This window comes from Xiphophorus hellerii, chromosome 11 (assembly GCF_003331165.1).
Source record: "Xiphophorus hellerii strain 12219 chromosome 11, Xiphophorus_hellerii-4.1, whole genome shotgun sequence".
Taxonomy (NCBI): Eukaryota; Metazoa; Chordata; class Actinopteri; order Cyprinodontiformes; family Poeciliidae; genus Xiphophorus; species Xiphophorus hellerii.
The window spans coordinates 11,075,403-11,094,975 of record NC_045682.1 but is presented as its reverse complement, the minus strand read 5'-3'; the positions used below and the strand labels follow the sequence as shown (position 1 = coordinate 11,094,975).

General features: G+C 37.2%; 2 protein-coding genes across 4 annotated transcripts in view; one reads left to right on the top strand and one right to left on the bottom strand.

Annotated features, from left to right (window-relative positions):
- Positions 1-3,205, bottom strand: part of ppp3ca (protein phosphatase 3, catalytic subunit, alpha isozyme) — a 205,037-nt gene extending 201,832 nt beyond the window's left edge. For both annotated transcript variants that reach the window (XM_032576816.1, XM_032576815.1), the window contains exon 1: positions 2,742-3,205. In XM_032576816.1, the coding sequence (XP_032432707.1) occupies positions 2,742-2,796 (55 nt within the window). In that variant the 5' untranslated portion in view covers positions 2,797-3,205. The remainder of the gene's footprint in view (positions 1-2,741) is intronic.
- Positions 3,206-16,202: 12,997 nt separating this feature from the next.
- The window catches only part of cxxc5a (CXXC finger protein 5a), a 29,454-nt gene continuing 26,083 nt past the window's right edge, over positions 16,203-19,573 (top strand). Inside the window, exon 1 of one of the 2 annotated variants that reach the window (XM_032577198.1) lies at positions 16,203-16,695. The gene's annotated coding sequence lies outside the window, so the exon portion shown is untranslated. The remainder of the gene's footprint in view (positions 16,696-19,573) is intronic. The other variant, XM_032577199.1, reaches the window with a different exon arrangement.

Sequence of the window (19,573 nt, the reverse complement as noted above, 5' to 3'; positions counted from 1 at the left end):
ATTACCTGCAATAATGATAAATGTTGGTTTTTTGGTTGTTTTTTTTTTTCAGCAAGAGAAAGGCGACCCCACGCCAGCATACTGCCTCCAGGCTCCACCAAAACCATTTGGGATTCCCATTGGATTTAGCATCTTTTTCAGATGAACAACGCGCATACTTAGCTCTTTTATTTAAATGTGGCAACATCCAAAAGGAAATAAACAGGTGCTATTAGATTACAATAAGAGATATGTCAAAGAGCAACATTGTGACAAAGAGAAAAAAACAACAACAACCAAACACTGGTTTTGTTTGTTTTGTCCTAAGATCATGTTTATGAGCAACAATTTCAGTTTACTGTTCAATCAATTACTTAATTAATTCATATACTGTTTATGTATTGAACAATATAATGAATTGTCTACATTCCCAGTGTGGTCATGTGCAGTGTATACAGTCATATCTAATAATTTGGAGGCTCAGACATTAAACCCACACATTAGAAATGTTTTTACTGATAAAATGTAATCTTATGTTTCCATTAGGTGTAAGTGTTAATTAATCATAAATACAAAATTAAAGGCTTATTAACATTAGTCTTGTGTATTTAATTTATATAATGTGTTTTTGTGAATGGATATATTGAAAGGAATGAACTTTTCAATAATATTTTTAATTCATTGAGTATGACACCATTTCCCCAACTGCAATATTAATTTTAATGTTGCAACCTGATAAATAGACATAAAAGTATTTTAGCACCCACTAATATTTGAAATATAAGCTAACTGCAACACCCTGTGCAGCTCAACTCTTAAATATGTGAATCCTTTATGTGAATATTTCATTTACAACTATCAGAAAATAAAATGTAATCAGATATGCATTGATGAGATACTACTTCTTTAAAACAAGTTAGTGGGTTGGTTTCAGCCAGTTCATTTAAAAAAAAAAAAGTTAAGCCCTAAATAATATTTAATTTGGGGATACCTCCAGTAAACCTAACTGCAGGAATAAGACAACTGTTATTTTACTTTTATGTATTTGTTTAAACGATAACCCTTTGACATGTAACGGGGATCCTTAACACACATTTTTTTTCTCTCCGTCCTTAATATTTTATTTCTTTGGTTTAGTTTTCGGTTGTTGTTAAAGACAACAACAGAAACTGTGAGGACCTCTAACGTTGCATTCACAAGAACTAAAATAAAAGGCTTTTAGCTAGAATGTGCAACTAGTACACATGTCCCGTCTAAGTTAAATTTCTGTTGGGTTACAAATCAAGCCAGAAGCACCAAGCAGTGACCAAGTTTACTTATGCCTTGATCTGTCCCTGCATTGGGATATCTACTTTGCATGAACTGCGATGATGACACATTTTTAATATACTGTGCTGCTGCCTTGGCAATATGAAGAAAAATTTTGTGGGTCAAAAATTTTTCTTTAGAATGCCTTGTATGTCTATAATGGTTTATCAAACTAAATCACTTTGTCCATATATATTTTCTGTGTTTCATGTGGGCAATAAGGCTTTTTGCTGCCTGTGGGGTCAGCCACAGCAGAAAAAAAACTACTCTACACAAAAGTTGGAATCCATGCAACGTATGAATTGGCACTAAATGAAAGTGCTGTTTTGGTGTCTCTGTTATGGAATCTGGACAACATTTCATCATATCTAGTTAAAAAATCTTGGCTTTAAACCTGAACTGACAGATTCTTCTCCACCCATTTTCGTGTCCAATCAACAGTAGAAGTGAAGTATTGTGGTTTCTTATTGGTTATATAATAAAAATACTGCTTGCAGTACGAGCTTTGTTGGTGAGTGGGTGTATCTGGCAGTGTGAGGGGCAGCAGAAGCAGCTGTTCTTCCATTCACGCAAGAACCACCTATTAAAATAAAAGTTAACTTTAAGCTTATATTTGATGCTTCAATAGATAATTATCACAAATATGTAGCAGTTCACATATTCCTGTGTTTTCTTCAAATCTTGGGCCTATAGTGGTTCTAATGCTGATAGATCTGCTAGGCCATCCTGATAATGCACTAGACTGTATACTATAGAAATACATTCATGCACAGTGCAGATGCATGCTCAAAATGAGCTGGGCCAAGTGAGCTATGGCAACTGTGAGGACCTCATCATCCCACATCGATCAGTTCCATACATGCCTTGTTTTTCTTCTTCTTCTTCTTTATTCCCCCTAATCAAATAAAAATGTGACTCACTCCTGGTAAAGTATATCCCATTAAATGTCAATTTCATGCCCCCTTCCTCCTCTGCTGCCCCCATTCAAGCCCACGAAATCCTGCTGCATCACTGCTCCAGCTTCTACCACAAAGCTCGCCAACTGAGCTTTTCTTCCTCCTCACTTCTCCTGCCTGCTACAGCCTACACGCTATGTTACTGTAAAACCGAGCAGCAGCAGCAAAAAAAAAAACAAAAAAAAAGAAGATCCAGTTAGATCGTGGAATGCATGCATATTTATATACAGATATATGTTTGAGCAATGCTTCGTGCTTTATGCCTACTGACTTCCTTGGGGGAGGGCTTGTGCAGCAGAGAAACCTGGGATTGTTTATCAACATCAAAGCTTCTCTTGTCCACTATAACCTCCCAACCAACGCAACTTAATCAATCATTATGGCACGATGAAAATAACAGTAAAGGACACATCCCCCCACCCTCACCCCCTCTAACCGCAGCGCTTGAGATATTATGTAATGCAGCCACATCCGAGCGGAAAATGTAGGCTAACTTACATTTTACCACCCGATCGGTGGGGTTTAAGACGGTGTCAGCGTTAGACATCTTCATGGGCAGTTGCCGTCTTCGAGGCTAAAGCAAAATTTCCCTTCACCCCGAGCTCTCCTTTGCGGGATTTTTACTCTCGATTATTTCGCGTCGAAATGCGGATGATGCTGTGGCATCACTCACACGGTGTCGCGCCGGGTAGGACTGCTGCTCCCCAGGCAGGGACAGAGGGATGCTGGGCTGCTGGATGCTGCAGGACCTACTACTGCCGCGCTAAGCTGTTATAATGTGGGGGAGGATGTGTGGAGAAAGAGAGAGAGAGAGAGGGAGAGAGGAAGAAAGAGAGCGATGTGCACCATCCCGACATGGCGGTGGAGGGAACTCCCACGCAAATGTTTCACGGGACTGCCTGATGCTGCCATCAGATGGAGGGTGAGTTGGGGTTGCCCCCCACCCCCACGCACGCACGCACGCCGCAGAACCATATAATCCTGGTATTCTGGAAATGTGGTTGCGCAGCATGAGAAGCCTGCAGGCCGACTTGAATATTTTGAGGACTTTTTTTTTTTTTTTTTTTGCAGCATCCACAGTAAGTGCAGGTTGGTTCTGTACCCTGCACGTCCGCGGATCATTTTCTCTGGGTGGCGACAAAAACGTCAAGTGAAATGTTTGTTGTCATGCGGGAACCTCAAATTTCAATGTGATTTATTGGAATGTTGTGTCATAAACTAACGCATGGTGGTGTTTAAATGTGAGCTTTAAAGAATATTATACAATTTACTTTCAAAGTTATTAAAAAAAAGTTAAAGAAAAAACTAATGTCAAAAGAAAACAAAGAACTTAAGCCAAATACAAGCTCTTATTTGTTGTTGAGCCAACTAGTTTTTATTCCCCAAACCCCCCTCACTCCCTGAAAATATAAACACTTTGAACAGATTTGAAATTTATATACGTTTTATATTTTTGACAGAATTTGGACACTGGGGGGTAAAAATGCCACAGTCGAATAAATACATAATTTGCCAGAGAAATATTTAAACATGTGACAATTTAAAGTATTTGTGAGGTGCATTGAATAAGTTAAAAAATATTCACAAACATCTACAAATGTGCAAAACAAAGGCGATGTGCAATCTTAATTCATCCAAAGTATCATTGGATGAATTAAAGGTTCATCCAATGATAGGAATTAAGGAATTAAGGTTTCCATGAAACATTTTTCATGGAAACCTTCTTCTATTAAGTGGTGCAACAGAGTAGACAAATGTTTTACCTGATTTATTTGACTGCATTATGCACTGAAACTGGAAACCACACAATGCCAAACACTGACTGGCTGGACGTCAACATCATTTAATGGTCTATTAGTCTAATGAACTGAAGGACAAGCTATAATTATAGTTAACTGAAAACTGATTAAAAATCAATCTAGTGCAGAATAACTGTAAAACATACTTCCCCTGCAAATAATTTGAAAGTAATTTTCACGAATCGAAGCAATTTGGATCAATTAGCATTCAGATTGAGTTTAGCAGAGTATGAAACTTCTGGCCTATGGAGTTGGTTCAGCTGTCTGCAAGGCAAATCAGTCAAGCAGAGGCCATCAAAAGTTCCTCAAGATAAGTTTTAAAGGACTCAGCTGAAGCAGAAAATCTAGTCATCTGAGTTCGTTAGAGTTTTATCAATGTAGGTCTACAATAGAGGCATTTCAACCATTCTTTTTTTTGTGTGTAAAACACAAAGGCAACAAACGTGATAAAAAACTAAAAACTGAGGGGTTTTCTTTTTAAAGCTGTCAACAAACGTCATGTATAATTCTTGCTGTTTACTTCACTACTCCAGTTATCAGAATTAGAATGAATTTAAATTAGTTGGTTCCTGATACCACTTTGGAGTAGAGGCTGGAACCAGTACAGAAGCTTACAGCTCCATCCATTCCACAATCCAAACTAGTTTTAATTTGTGTTTGTTGTGTTTACAATCATTGTCCTGTTGGGAAATCCAAATGTGTCACTGGTGTGGACGCTGTTATCCAGAACATGTCAATCCTAAGAACTTAAGCAAAAGGTATCTGGACTTCTTCTTAAGAATATTATTGTGTCCAAGTTTTAAACGTCCCCCATTGGCATTACTCCCACCAGTTTGCACAGACCCCCAGCATGATACTGAAGTTCCTGAAAACTTGTTCAAAGCCTCACATTGACTCGTCTGAAAATACTTGACATTGTTGTTATATATTTCAATCTCTCTTTTGTAAAAGTTTTCTCCTCAATACAATTTTTTATTTTCATCCGAAGGTGACTGCTTGGGTCAGACGTGCCAACAGGATATCAAACGTCAATCAAACATACTGGCAGAATTAAAATCAATTCTGAAAAAATATCCGTCATGTTTTAGAATCAACATGGAAGTTTTTTGGGGTTTTTTGTGATGTTGCATCACTTTTTTTAGCACTGGTCAGTGAGGAGAACTAGAGGGCAGAGCTCCACCAAGTTACAGAAAAGGGCCATTAACCATAGTTTTTATATAAGCAGCATTTGAAATACACAGCTTTAGACTTTAAGATGATGTCAGTGTTTGATATTTTTAGTTTATTAGTGAGCTGTGAACACAATTTAACTTGTCTTATTGGAATAAAACTACATGAGAAATGGGGTGCAGTTGAACCACTGACCTTTCGAAAAAGTCTGCAGGACCCTGGTTCAAGACAGATTTTTCAACAATTTGTCCCCAATTACAACAACAAGCACATTTTTGGTATTGCAAAGACATCTGAAACTAAATGAAAACAGTTCCCTTTGTTACGTGTCATTGAGTTTTGACATTACAGACCAGTTTTATCTCTAAAGAAATGGTTTGCAATGGACTTGTTTTCCTGTGATGCCAGAGATTGCCATGTTCTGTATTCATTAGGCACACTATTCATTAGGTGCCTATAGGTTATGTTGAATATGTTATAGAGAGATATACTGTATGATCAGTTCCCATCAGAGTACCATCAAGAATATAGGAAGCTCCTTTGTAGCACCAAATCTGGTGCCACGATTGGTCAAAGTTCTGACCTCAACCTGTTGGAAATCTTTGGGCTTTACTTAAGATTTTGCCACAAATTTTCTCCCCACTCTGAGCTTACCAGACACGTGTAATAACTGTGCATCTGTGTGGTCATTACTGTGAGCCGCATAACAGCTGCTCTGAAACATGAGGAGGACTTTTCAGAGCTTGTGATGCTTAGTAATTATTGCTCTTGGCAATTAAAGCTGAGACCACAAAGCTGCTTTTGTTAACAGTTTTGAGTTCCGTTTTTTTTTTTTTTGCCTTGTTGATTTTCCATCATGCCTGGTATTTCACACATTGAACGGAGTTTTTCTAACAAGTGTAAAATAGTTTTGAAATGAAATTTAACGGCACCAAAGGCATTTTTTTTCTCTCTCTCTTAATGACATAGTTGATGTGTCATAATAAATTCCCTTATTATAGGAGGAACACACAGTGCTACATTCTGCTCCTTTGAGATTATGAAATGTAAAAATAATAATAATAATAATAAAAAGCTGACAAAACTCTCAAGTTTTACCACAGCAGACTAAAAATCCCTGCTGCTGTCCAACACAAAGAAACAAACAGGAGCTGAATGTTTTTTATTGAATTTACCCTGGGCGATCAGCGCTGCATCAGCAGGATAGCTGGTTTGATATTTGGAAGCTTTGATTTTTCTTTTTTTTTTAAGAATATGAAAGACTCATATGTCACGGTAAAGTGAAGAAAAAGACAGGAAATGCTTTATATAGCTCTAAGAATAGGCATGGACCGAACTATATGTGAAAATCTAAAGAAAAATGAACAATATCTGAGTGAAAATTCTTATTTATTCTGATCGTTTTTCAAATGTTGATGTTTGGATTCAAGATGAATAAATAACTATTTCTTACCATAAATAGTTATCGTAAAACAGCACCTCCTAAATCCTGTAAAGAGATAATGAAGTTTAAACATTTTTGGCAAATAGCCAGATTTGACGCATCATTTGGAGAATTCATTATTAAAATAAAATTAAGACACTGTTTATTTCCTTAAATAATAACAGAGACTAAATCACTAGGGTGTTTTCTAAGATAATATAAGAAGAGTTTTAATAGGAAAAAAAAACAAATGCTTAAAAACATGCAATGGCATAATATCTACCACTAGATGGCGAGCTAACCTTTAACTTTCGTCTCTACAACAGCTGGTCTGCTGGATCTGACACGAGGGGCAGTGTTTTCCTGTTTACTGTGAGTCATGATCATTTGAGAAAGTAGTCACACCATTTAGGTGGCAGTACATGCAGCTGTTGTTGTGGCTTTGGCTTCTATTAGTCGTAAAAGTAAATAACTTTGTTTGTGTCAAATTGATGAAAGGGTAAGTTGCTTAAGTTCACTGCTCAGTAATGACACCAAAAATAAATAGCATTCAACCTCACCTTCAATAGAGAGAGGCCAATTATTCTGTTTTAGCATTTTGTGGTGAAAACCCATGTGTGCGGAAGGAAAACATGCAAACTCAACGCAGAAATGTCCCATATTGAGATTTGAAGTTAGGACCTCCTTGTTGTCCCTCACTGTGGAGCCCTTGTTTCAAACAATGCATGAAAGAAATGGTTTCAACTGTAGACAGAAAGCAGACAACCCCAATTTCACATTTGATATTCCCCTTAATCTCACAAGTTGCTCCAGTGACCTGTTGGCAACCAACATCGTCTGACCCCAGCTTGAAAAACCACTTGGTGGAAAGCAGTCCTGGCACAGCTGTGGAAGGACTTGCTGGTTGAAAGTCTCTTAATCATGTATAAGGTATCTTCCAGATCCAGGGCTGGTATAAACCAAAAAAAATAAATAAATGAAAACCTTTTTTCTGTCAGTTCAAGTCCACTCATATGTTTTAAAGCTATTTTAACATAAAACTACAATCACTATTATGCCAGTCTCTATAGAAGTTTATGGAAGTGCTCTGAAGAGATAAGAGTAATTTAGATAAAATAACATTTTAATTTTTTATTCTAACCTTCTCAGTACCTTAAGAAATGCTAATTTGCAGCAGGCTGCATCTTCTTCAGGGCAATCTACGAAAGCACAAGCAATTTACTCCCAGGTAGAGCCCAGAGTTGTACTTTATGTGCTCACTCTAACAGATGTTGCTCCATGCACGGTTCTGTCCTTTAAAGGAACTTCATCTGCTGCTTATTTACAGCTGCAGGACAATTTGCTCCTTGATCATGTTATAGCTCTACTTTATACCTACATCTACATTGTTTCCTCCTCTCATTTCACATCTCCACCCAAACTATTTTCTTTTACATACTTAATGTTGCACCACTGAGTATCAAGTTATTTCACTTGGTACTTACAGTTGCGTCGTATACATCGACTGCTGTCGTAGTTGCTAAGAAATCTTTGCTTATTTCTTTTGAGCAAAAAGGCTTGAAATTCATCAACTTTGTGTTTGTGCGACGCAACCAAATTTTCAATATGTAAAGGTTTGTCGATGATCAACCCTCAAAGAAGATGAAAATCAGTGGTGGCACCAAATATACAGCATCATCAGGTGGTAACCGACAAACTAATACAGCTTAAATATACAATAATGATTACAGTTTATTTTTAAAGATGCAAAATTGTGTCAATTTCCTCAACTTCAGTACACTTCCATCCTCATTCTTAGTCCAGTGGTCTGCCCCAATGAGGTGGATGGTTAGGGAATTTCCTCCAGGTGATTTCATTATTCTGTGAACCACGCCTCCAGGAAGTTGACTTTAAAAAGAAAGAATGGTTAACAGTTTTCAAAATAAAAGTCAGATAATGGAATTGTGTGCACTTTCCATCATGTTTTCCTTACACAAAGCATGATGGGATTCATTCCTGACTGCTTTATGTTGTGTTGTATTTGCCCAATGCAGTAGATTACTGCAGATGGACAGAACAAAGGGTCTTAATTTACTTTTCTATGTTTGCTCCCTAATTTCTTCCTACAGATTTCTTCTGCTTTTGCTTTTTTTTTCATCATACTTTTAAAATTAAAATTGTATTTGAGTGAAAAAGTGAAAGTGTCCTTTGTGAAAATATAATTGTCCCTCATAATAAATATTGAATTACCTGCATTTAACCACACTTTTTTTTATTTCAGTTTTACTAACCACACCAGGTCTGGTTAATGTCAGACCAGGAGAATCAAGAAATTATAAAATTTGAACATGCCTGATAGCATGAAGTGGGTAGAAACCCCCCCCCCATGTTATGTAGAAAAAGAGCACCATGTTATGCTTAGAGTTTGCAAACTTAAATAATATAAAAGTGTAAAAGCAGATAAGTGTCAAGAAGTGCAGGTGAGATGATTGATGGTTGTTTTAATGATAAATAAACGTCCAAACAGTCCAAAAATAGTCCACAAACACAGGCAGCACGGCTGAGCGGACGCCAGGGCTCAACGCCGGTAGCAACTGGTAACGAGTGGAAAGAACGACAGAGACTAGACGTCGAATGAGACGAGGACCCGACAAAGACACAGAGACACAGGTGACACTAAATACACAGGAGGTAATCAGGGAACGAGACACACCTGGGAAACAATCAAGGGGAGACAGGACAGCACGGGACTCAGAAACACAGAAAAACTCAAAATAAATACACAGAGAACTCAGAACAACACAGAAAAAACCCAAATCCTCACAATAAGAAGCAAAGTCATTAACATTCACCAGCTTGGGAAGATTTAAAGAGATTTCTAAAGATTTGGGACTGCAATAAAACAATTTCAGAAAAACATAGAACAGTTTTATTAAACATTTACGTTTATCTTTAAATGTATCCTTAAGGCTTTGTGATTATCGGAAATTTCAACCAGAAAGAACACAAGTTGAACACAAATTGACTACGTTTTAACCTAAGAATTGGCATTTGTCTGTAAATAATGACTTCCATTTGTTTTACTGTTATAAAAAGTGAAAACGGACCCTACTGACCCAAAGAGCTTGCAAAGGTTAAAGTTGTTTGAAATAAACAAAAATTGCAAAATATAATTTCAGTTTCATGCTGGGAGAAATATGTCACTGTTAGAGGCCCTAAACTTGCAAGTCAAAACTGACAGATTTCTAAACTGTGACTTAAGTTTAGTCACGTTTTACTTATGACACTATGATTAAAAGACAACATATTAGAATTAACACTGGTTGTTTTTGAGCAAATAGTAGCTGAAATAAGGATCAAAGAAAGTACGAACCAAGGGGTAAGAAACAACACATACCTACTGGTACTAAATCCAGATACACAAATTATAAGCATAATTAAAGAAACAAAACACAAAGAAATTAACATATAGCAACTCCCCTTCAACAATAATCAAGATAGAGAACCAAATATTGCAAGACCAAATTAATGTACGGTAAACGGAAAAGGGAAGGGTCAACATTCACATATCATAACAATGTTAGTTATGGAAAAAAGAAAAGACGTACAAATAAACGAAACCAAAAAAATCTAAGAAAAATACTACACAGATTAAAAAATGTGCATTTGAATGTTTGATCATTTTTAACCTAGAGAAAAGCATTTTCAATACTGAAAAGTCAAATTGCCATATTTGTGTCACCTGCTGAGATAAAGCAAAAATAAATAAAGGGCACTAAAGACAGACAGAAAGGAAAAAATTACCACTTTCAAGTCAAATGCCTGCCTCTTTAAAATGTATTTGTTCCGCCATGCTACTGCCAGTGGGAGCCACATCCTTTTCTCGTAGTAGAGTGAACACCAGAGTGGCACAAACATTTGAAAACAATTAAAGCGGAAGTTTTTTTTTTTTCTTTTTAGTGATTACTCTTTGCTGACTACGAGTATTCTGTAGCTATTCTTAAAAAAGAAGTATCTCTTGATGAGTTGTGAAATACTCGGTTGCTGGACCACATGCTCTAAATAAATTTGGGTATTATTTTACAGAAGATCAGCCAACATGTCAAGCATGTGTGTTGGGTTTGAGACTCCCGGGGAATTTTCCTTGGAAACTTTATTTGCTGCAAAGGGAGCAATTTATTGCTGCTAAACTGACAGAATAGTGTGATGACATAAACTAATGCGGTAAAAATGTTGCAGCACAAGTAGTAATAATAAAAGGGGAACAGATTGCTTTAGGGAGAAAAATCAACATTAAATTGCACTTCCAGAAAGAAGCATGTTATTTTAAATGATTAGTCTTTAAAAAGTTCACAACATTTTGCAGTAATGGACGAAAGAAAGCTGGTCGCTCCTTGCCTCTCCCAGCTCCCTTCAGCCCTGACGTACCTCTTTTTGGGCCATCATGCGGGGCTTTCCTGCAGCGCTGGTCATGTGTGCAGCTGGGGATGGAGGCCATGCAACGCTAATCCTCCTCCCCGGCTCAGGAAAGTACCGTGCCTGGCTGTGCAGAACGAAAACACAAAGAGCCGAGTGTGGCTGCAGCCTCCGGGGTTCAGCGCACCCACCAGAACATGTCCAAGAGTCACAGCTTGCTGCTCCTTCCAACCCATCTATCCACGCATGACTCTCCTTTCCTCCCCTGCTGTCTCTTTCTGACCCCCTTTTAAACCTATGAAAGGCACAGATGATTGCAGATTGCAAAGTAAAAAGTTTTCCTGTTCTAGGAAAACCGACTAGATTGAGGACAGAATAGAATAGAAAATGAATAGAATAGAATAGAATAAAAACCTTATTGTTTTACAATTCACAGGCATTAGTCTTAAGGTTCACAGACATGGCTAAAACAAAGATACATTTACTCAAATTGTAGATAAATTCATTTCATGCTTGTATCATGGTTTTTATAGCATAAGCTAATTAAAAGACAAACACCAATGGAAGTAAAGACAGTATAGCTTATTTTATCTTAAATGGCTGATAGGGACAGCATTTTGTGCATGAGTGGACAAATTTACATTAGAAGGAATAAAAAAACAAAAGTGATAAGCAAGGGGATTGCATTTTCATCTGCAGTTTTCTGGAAGTGCGTGTTAAGGACCAAACTAATGTGCACATTTCTGTTGCTGTTCTAATATTTTTTTAACTCACTTTTTTTTCACACTGGGAGGGAGCATGTTGTTTCACCTAACTTGTGCCAGTCACTTGCAGGTTTTGATGATGTCAGCATGGCTGGGAAGTGATCTGAAAAGCCACAGTACATAAAATATCAGGCAGCTTGAAGCAATGCATTGATAAAATAGCTTAGTTTGTTATGTGTATATACCGAAGGTTTTTCATGGTATCACTTTCAAACAACTGGTGGCATGTAGATAACAGCTAATGGTTGTTATGGAGACTTGGTGAGTGCAACATGCTATCTGGGGGTTTTGAAACCAATCACCCACATCTTTACCTCGCATTGTGCAAGTCAAACTTGGATCCTCGTACGGCCAAATGGGAAGGTTCTAAAAGAGATGATCATCTATCTTGTAATATTCATTCCCTGCAGAAACAGAAATCTGTGGATTAGAAACAATGATCAATTTAAAAAATAATCAATATAAAAATGATCCAATTATATTTATTTAAAGGTAACTAACATTTGAGCCACTAGAGATTTTGTCAATTATTTCTGGAACAAAGGATCTTCTCATTATTAAATAAATGCAATAATATGCAATAATATTGCAATAATATGCAATAATAATATGTTTTTACAAATGTCTCAGTGCAACTCAGCAATAATAAAAAAACTCAAATTCTTATGAGTTGGTCTGAGAAATGGATCATCCTCTAAACATAATCAAGATTTTGAACATTAAGAAGGGAAAACATTTACAACCAAACGTTTTCGTTCCTCTCCAACTAACTGATCGGTCCTTTAGAGCTTTTCATGGAGATTGTTTTATCAGGGAACGCTGCATAATTCTAGCCTATTTAAATACTCTTTTCCTAAACTTTGTACAGGCTGATGGTTCAGACTGTACAGCTCAAAGAAAATGATTTTTTTTAGAGCGTGAAAACTTCAAACCTTCTTTTGCCTTCAAAAGGAATCTTATCTCACAAACAAATCCAACCACCATAAGGCACAAACGTAGCAAGGTGAGTAATAACGAGTTACTTTTACTCAGTTACACTTACTTTCAACCTGCTGACCCAAATTTAACCTTTAGGGGGCAAATAAATGTTTACACCATCTCTTATCAATGGAAGTAGTTTGCATTGTTTAAAGAAATACGTTGACTACTGTAGGTATTGGTGTCACAAGACTTGTTTTGTGATAAATTGCAATTAGGAAACACGTGCTTCTTTTGTCTTAATTTGTAATTTTACCATGATGTTATTTATGTTTTATAAATTGCATTTTATTAGTTGAAGATATCACAATCTGCAAAACTTTCTGTCTGTATCACTAAATTGCTACAACTATTTAACACTTTCACGTCTACTTGAGTTGTTTAAAGCATTACTAAACCCATTGGAATACAATTTTTGTCCACTCAAGGCTAATAAGATTTTTTAAAAATCAAAAAACTTAACTGTACAATTAAGAAAATGTAAAGTTTTTCACATACGCCTGAGTGTGAGATGCAAAATTCAAAAATCCCATGATGATTTCATGGTATTTATGTGCATCTATTTATATTCTGTTAGGAAACAAAACCACAATAGTATGTGCTTAAATAAAATGGGTTTTAGGAACTTTAAATTACATTTTTTTTAATTCACCTGTTCAAACTATTGAAATAAATTCAAAAACAGAATCAAACATGTTCAACCATACAAATAAATGCAGTTTAGAGAGATTCTATTATTGTAGCTAGTTATCTGGTCATAAACGTGAAATAACCTTCACTGTAAGTACGTTCGGAACTCAAATCCCGTGCGTAATTACGCACGCAGTGACTTTTTGACTCCCGTGTTTGCATAGTGAGCGTCATGTTTATGAGGGTCAGAGCGCATTTATTTGCAGGGATGTTTGTTGGCTACGGGCAGAGTTGAGTTGAACACCCCCTCCTCTTTCTCTCCCTCTGTCTCCCTCTCTCTGTCTCTCTCTCTCTCTTTTGCTCTCTTCAACTGCCGCGATATTTTCCAGCTCTGGAGCCTCAGCCGCGCAGCTCGATCGATTCGCATTGATTGTCCCTGACGAGCTGCTCCACTTTCTAGCCAATGTCAGCCAGTCTGCGATCGGGAAGGAGAGAAATGAAGGAAAATCTCTGCCGCCCTGGCGGTGTCATTTCCACACACTTGGGTTGGCCGCCTGCCAGCAGACAGGACAGTCGGAAGAAATGGAGTGGAGTTTTAAGAGCTGGATGAAAAGGTCGACATTGTTGTTGCTTTGCGTTTCGTTTTCGGTTTCTCCCGTTCTTCCTCATCAGGTTGCATAAAGCTATGAGCAGGATTTAATTTGTGCCTCAACTCTGGTTTAATCCACCACCCACCAGAGCCCAGCAGTTTCTATTTTCTATACTTGAATTTTTGTAGTATTTATACCTCCGATCCAAAACAAGTTGAATGAAAAGCAACCACTGAAAAAAGTCTAGTACCCAGTGATTAAAATTACAATTAATTGTGTGTACAATTACAATTTTTCATATGAGCACTATGGGCACAAGCATCAGATTTAAAAAAAATCTTACATCCCAGTTGCACCTTGAACTTTATTTGAACTACTCAGTTACAGTTTTTCAAATTTTTGAAAATAGTTGTTTCCATACATTTTAATTAGTTTGGAATAGAAATAGCTGGTCAGGGCCTCAACTCAAACAAGAATTGTGATTACATGGGCATCTTTGTCATTTTTTAAAGTTATAGTCATTGAAATGCAACTGTTTTTTATTGAGATATTTTTGTCTCCCAACATGCAGCAATTTGTACCTAACACAGGAAACTTTTGTACCTGCTTTGATGACAAATGATTTAATTGAATCGTCTGTAAGCTTTTCTTTGTCTGTTGTAACAAAGGACTCCGTCTATCCGGAGGAGGTCTCTCAGAGTCATTTCAGGTGTGATAAGGAGTCATGTGTCATATATTAAAAGCAACTTGTTCCAAAGTAAATATAAATGCGGCGTAAAAAAAAACGTTTTCTGGAAAAAAAAGTTTGATTAACTAAATAATACCTAAAATTTTAGCATTCTTTTGCTTAATTATCACCATAACTTCTGAAAATATCTAAATGCAAGGAAACAGACTTATACACAACAATTTAAGTGCAGTGAGTACAAAATGGATTATTTATGCATATGAAAAGGAAGTAATAAAGAATGAAAGGGGAGTGTAAGATTGCTACACAGTGGGGGTAAGAATTGTGGAGGTGATGAACTGACTTTTGCATAGAATGTTTTTTCAGCTCAGAAAGAAGCAGCAGAAATAACAAAAGATAAACAATAACACACATGTTTTGCATAACTTATATACTTGTCAACATGTATAGTGTAAATAAAATTACTCTGGATCAAATTCTACCAACAATGTTTTTCAAGCAGCCCCATTCTGTCAAGAAATGCAAAACAACAGAAAGTGTTGGTTTTTTTTGTTGTCTTGTTTTTTTATTTATTTTTTTTACAATAAATAAATAAAATAGTCCTGCTCATTTGTACAGCATGTTTGTGAATTCAAAAAAAATATCTCATTTCCAAGTTGGAAAAGAAAGACAAGAAAGCCTTGTGATGAGTTTCACACTAACCTAATCTCAAAATCCAATATGGCTGTCGTTTAAAACTAGTTCAATTACACAGGTTTCTTTTTTGTTTGTTTGTTTGTTTTGTGCTATGTAGTTCTCGCAGTTTGTATCATTCTCAAATTATTTCCAAAGATCAGTACAACTAAAACCTCCATTGGTGAACATGTTTATTCAGTGTATGATTGCATAAAATTCAGGAACACATATCTGTTACTATAGCTTGTTTTGCTAAAAGTAATTAATTTTGTTGCTAAGTAGCAACTGAGAAATCTGCCTGATTTACTGACTTGTAACTAGAATATGGTTAAGTTGTGTTTGACGTTATTCCTACATAAAACTAGTAACTTTAGAGGTAGATTACGACAGAAACAGCTGTTCAAATCGCCAAACATTAAACAGACACTTCAAAAAATTGTCTGAAAGTAGCGCTTCTGAGGTCAAGCTACGTAGTGAGACACTGTCATCCACTGCTGAATACATGCAGACACATACTGTTGTCCATTTCATATAGGACCCATTTGTGCATTTTGATCCCTTGAGGTGTTGATCCATTTAATATGAATATTCAGAAAAAAAATAGGAAACGGATTTAAAGCCCATAAGGGTCCCACTTTTCATAGAGAATGGTCCTACAACAAACTTAAACAAGCTAAGAACATGGAGTCATTATGTCACTGGCAGACAATGGTCTGAGGAATATTTTCAGACAATTTTCAATGTGGCTTAATTTGTACACTTTCTCTAATCCAGATGTTTTTGGCATTCAATCAATGTAATCGAGATTCATTTTCAATAAGAGGTCAAAAAGTGATCATTTCCATGTTAGGTACAGGAGTAAACAGATGAAAAGGAGGGTATTCTTGCCCCGCTAGCCTGCAGCTGTATTTTGAAACGGCTTCTGTTGGCTCAGATCTCGCACAGAAATCCACTCCGGGTTTTCCACCGGGCCCCAAAAATCTATGAAATGTGTTTGCATGTTCCTCTCTGCAAACGGGGATGTAGAGGTGGGATTGCAAGCGCCGAGAAAGCTCGGGGAACCCACGCGTTCAACACAGCCTCAGAGAAAGTGCGCTTTTCTCATTGAAGCGACGCAAAATCTGAATTTTATTTTATTTAATTTCTCTTCACGTTTGTCACTAACAAGCAGGCACAGGGTTAGGATTGTGTCTTTGGAAAAAGAAGCTTTTTGTGCCCCTGTCTTTCCTTGTCTTCTTTCTTTCTCTTTTTTTTTTTGTCACCATTCGCCACGGAAAGGCTGGGAGAGACACGGACCGCTCGGACTGTGGGAGCCCTCCCTTCTGTTTGAATCTGCTCTGGTAGGTGCGAATAAAAAAAAACGAGTGTTTGCAAATATGCAGATATATGGAAAAGGAGGGAGGAGGGGGTGGATTATGGTCCGAGGTGGTGGAGGGAATCATACTTTGTTGAAGTCTGATGAAAGTTGGGATGTGATGTTAGTGTGGGATGAAGTTAAAGCATGATGTAGCTGTACCCCGAAAGGTTTGATCGCAATAACAATACAAAATCCTATTTTGGTATTTTAACATTTTTATAGGGAAATAAACTAAGCTGTAACTAAGGAGACGCCACGCTGGTGGATCTAAAGTACCTGCAGTTTTACGTAAACCAGCTGACAATATCAGTTATAGTGAGGATCCATTAATTTGGACGTCGCTTGAATAAAAGTCGCCTGGTGTCTGTTTTGTTACAAAAACTCATTTGCGTATCCGTGCGGAGCTTAAAATGAAAGATTCCCACTTCCTCGGCTTTTTTTTTTTGTTTGTTTTGTTTGTTTGTTTCCAGCTTGTCCTCATTTGAAAGTTTCCCACAGATGTTTTATTTTTTCCGCCACCACAAAAGGTACATAGCGGCATCTCCAAGTGGATCCAAAGAAAAGAAAAGAAGAAGAAGAAGAAGAAAAAAAAAATCCTCTAACTTTTTCTGTGTGCGCGCCCGCAGCCTATTCGGGGGGTGAAAGAAGACGCAGCAGCAGGTTATGGACAAAGGATGGAGCGTTGAATCTAATTATTGCCACCAGGCTTTCTAACCTCCTCTGCGTTTGTGCGCGTGTGCGCGCGTCATTCGAGACGGAGGGAGCTCAGCGAGTGGACAAGTACATGCAGAGTCCGCCTGAAAATGGAGAGAGCTGCGTTCCGCGTTAGGTGTTCCCGGCGTCTGTCGCAAATGATTCACAACCACGCAGCTGTAAACCAAACAATGCTCCCCCTCACACCACCGCCTCCTCTGTTAAATAAAAGCTGCTAACCTGGTACCTGCGCATGCACTGACGTCAGTCACGGAAACTCATTCAGGACTGATTCCCGAGCAGTTGTACCTGACAGTTTATATCTGGCTCACCAGGGCAAGACTAAGAATCTGAAAGCAGACAGTTACAGTACTATGTTAATTTATAATTGTTGTATTTTCTAAATTTGACTACATCACACACTAACCAGTCACTTTATCAGGCACACTCTGGATTTTTGACTCCCTCTTTTGCCTACAGAACTGACAAAATTGTTTGTTGCATAGACTCAAGGTGTTGGAAACATTCATTAGAGATTTTGATGCTTCAGATTTGTCAGCTGCACATCCGTGATGCTAATATCCTGTTCAGCAATGTCCCAAAGGTGCCATGTTTGATTGAGATCTAGGGAACGGAGGCTACTTGAATACAGTGAACTCAAAACAGTTTCAGCTGATTAGAGTTTTATGACATGGTGCATTTTTCTTCCAAAAACTATCAATCAGAAGACGGGTACACTTCAGATATGAAAGGATGGGCTTGGACACCAACAATAACAAACTGTCTTGTTTGTGTTTAAAGGATAATCATTTGGTACTAAAGTGGCCAAACTGTGCCACAAAATATTGTTTACAACTAATTTTGGATGTACCATCTTAATGTTGCAACTGAAATTCAGATCCATCAGACCAGGAAACATTTTTCCGGATCTATTACTTTCCAGTTAAGGTGAGCATTTAGGAATTGTAGCCTCAGTTTCCTGTTCTTAGCTGCATGAGTAGCATCTGGAGATGGTTTCTGAAGCTTTAGCACATCTGCTTCAAGCTTTGACGTTTTGTTCACTGATGGTGTTCCACATACTTTGAACCAACTGCTAAATGCATTTAAAGTTACTTTAATCCCTGTTTAGTCCTTATCCTAATGCTTAGTTTGAACTTAAACAAGTTGTCTCGACTACCTCCTGAGCTCTAGACTGACTAAGTGGCAGCAGTAATATTTTCTTGTTCACAATTAAATAACACTGATTAAATTGTAGATTACAATTTACAATGTCAAGCACAGCAATTATATTTACAAACTATCCTGGATTGCAGTGGCTAGAAAACATACAAATTGAAAGTACACATCGTACTTTATTAAAAATCATAGTCAAATAGAGGTAGAGGTGGCCTCAGCATGTATTTATTGTAGCACTGTTCCTCACTATTAGTAAAAGTCCACTAATTTGAGTCTTTGGTCAGGAATATCAAACATGGTAAAAAGTCACATTTAACTCTCAGAAGACTTCAGACTTGATTTTGACTTGCACTGTACAGATTCAAGACTTTACTGTGACTTGCTGTCTGGAACTCAAGTCTGATAAACAATATTTATCCCATTCAATTGGGGGCAAAAATGAGGCAGAAAATGTAGTTATACTTGGTGAATGATTAATGTTGTCCTCAAGTTTTATAGTGTCTACAAATGACACATTATCATTGTAATGTTAGGCACAATAAGTGTGGCTTCTCTGTGTGGTTACTCATCAGTATGTGCCAGTAAAAGGAGTAACCAGCCCCTTTCAAGTTTGTCTGCTTTTATTAAATGCTACCATCAGTCTATATCTAAATCAAACATTCACTAATGTTTTGTTTAGGCATGACCAGCAGGCTCAAGACCTCAACTTATTGCAGATTTATTATATGCTACAAAAAGTATGCTATTTCTTTAGCCTTCTCCATGGTTTACAGAGCTTTTCATTATATAGTATTGTGTTAATAGCATGTGTTCTAACACAAAATATATATATATGTATATTTTTTAAACGTAAATAGAAAACTCTTTTGGAAGGAAAACATAGAGAGATGAAAAATTCTCTATACAGCACACAGAAAATGGGTAAAAAATGGTAAATGGGCGACAGGGCTGACATTATTTGGTTGTATGTGAACATTTGTGAATTAAATCTC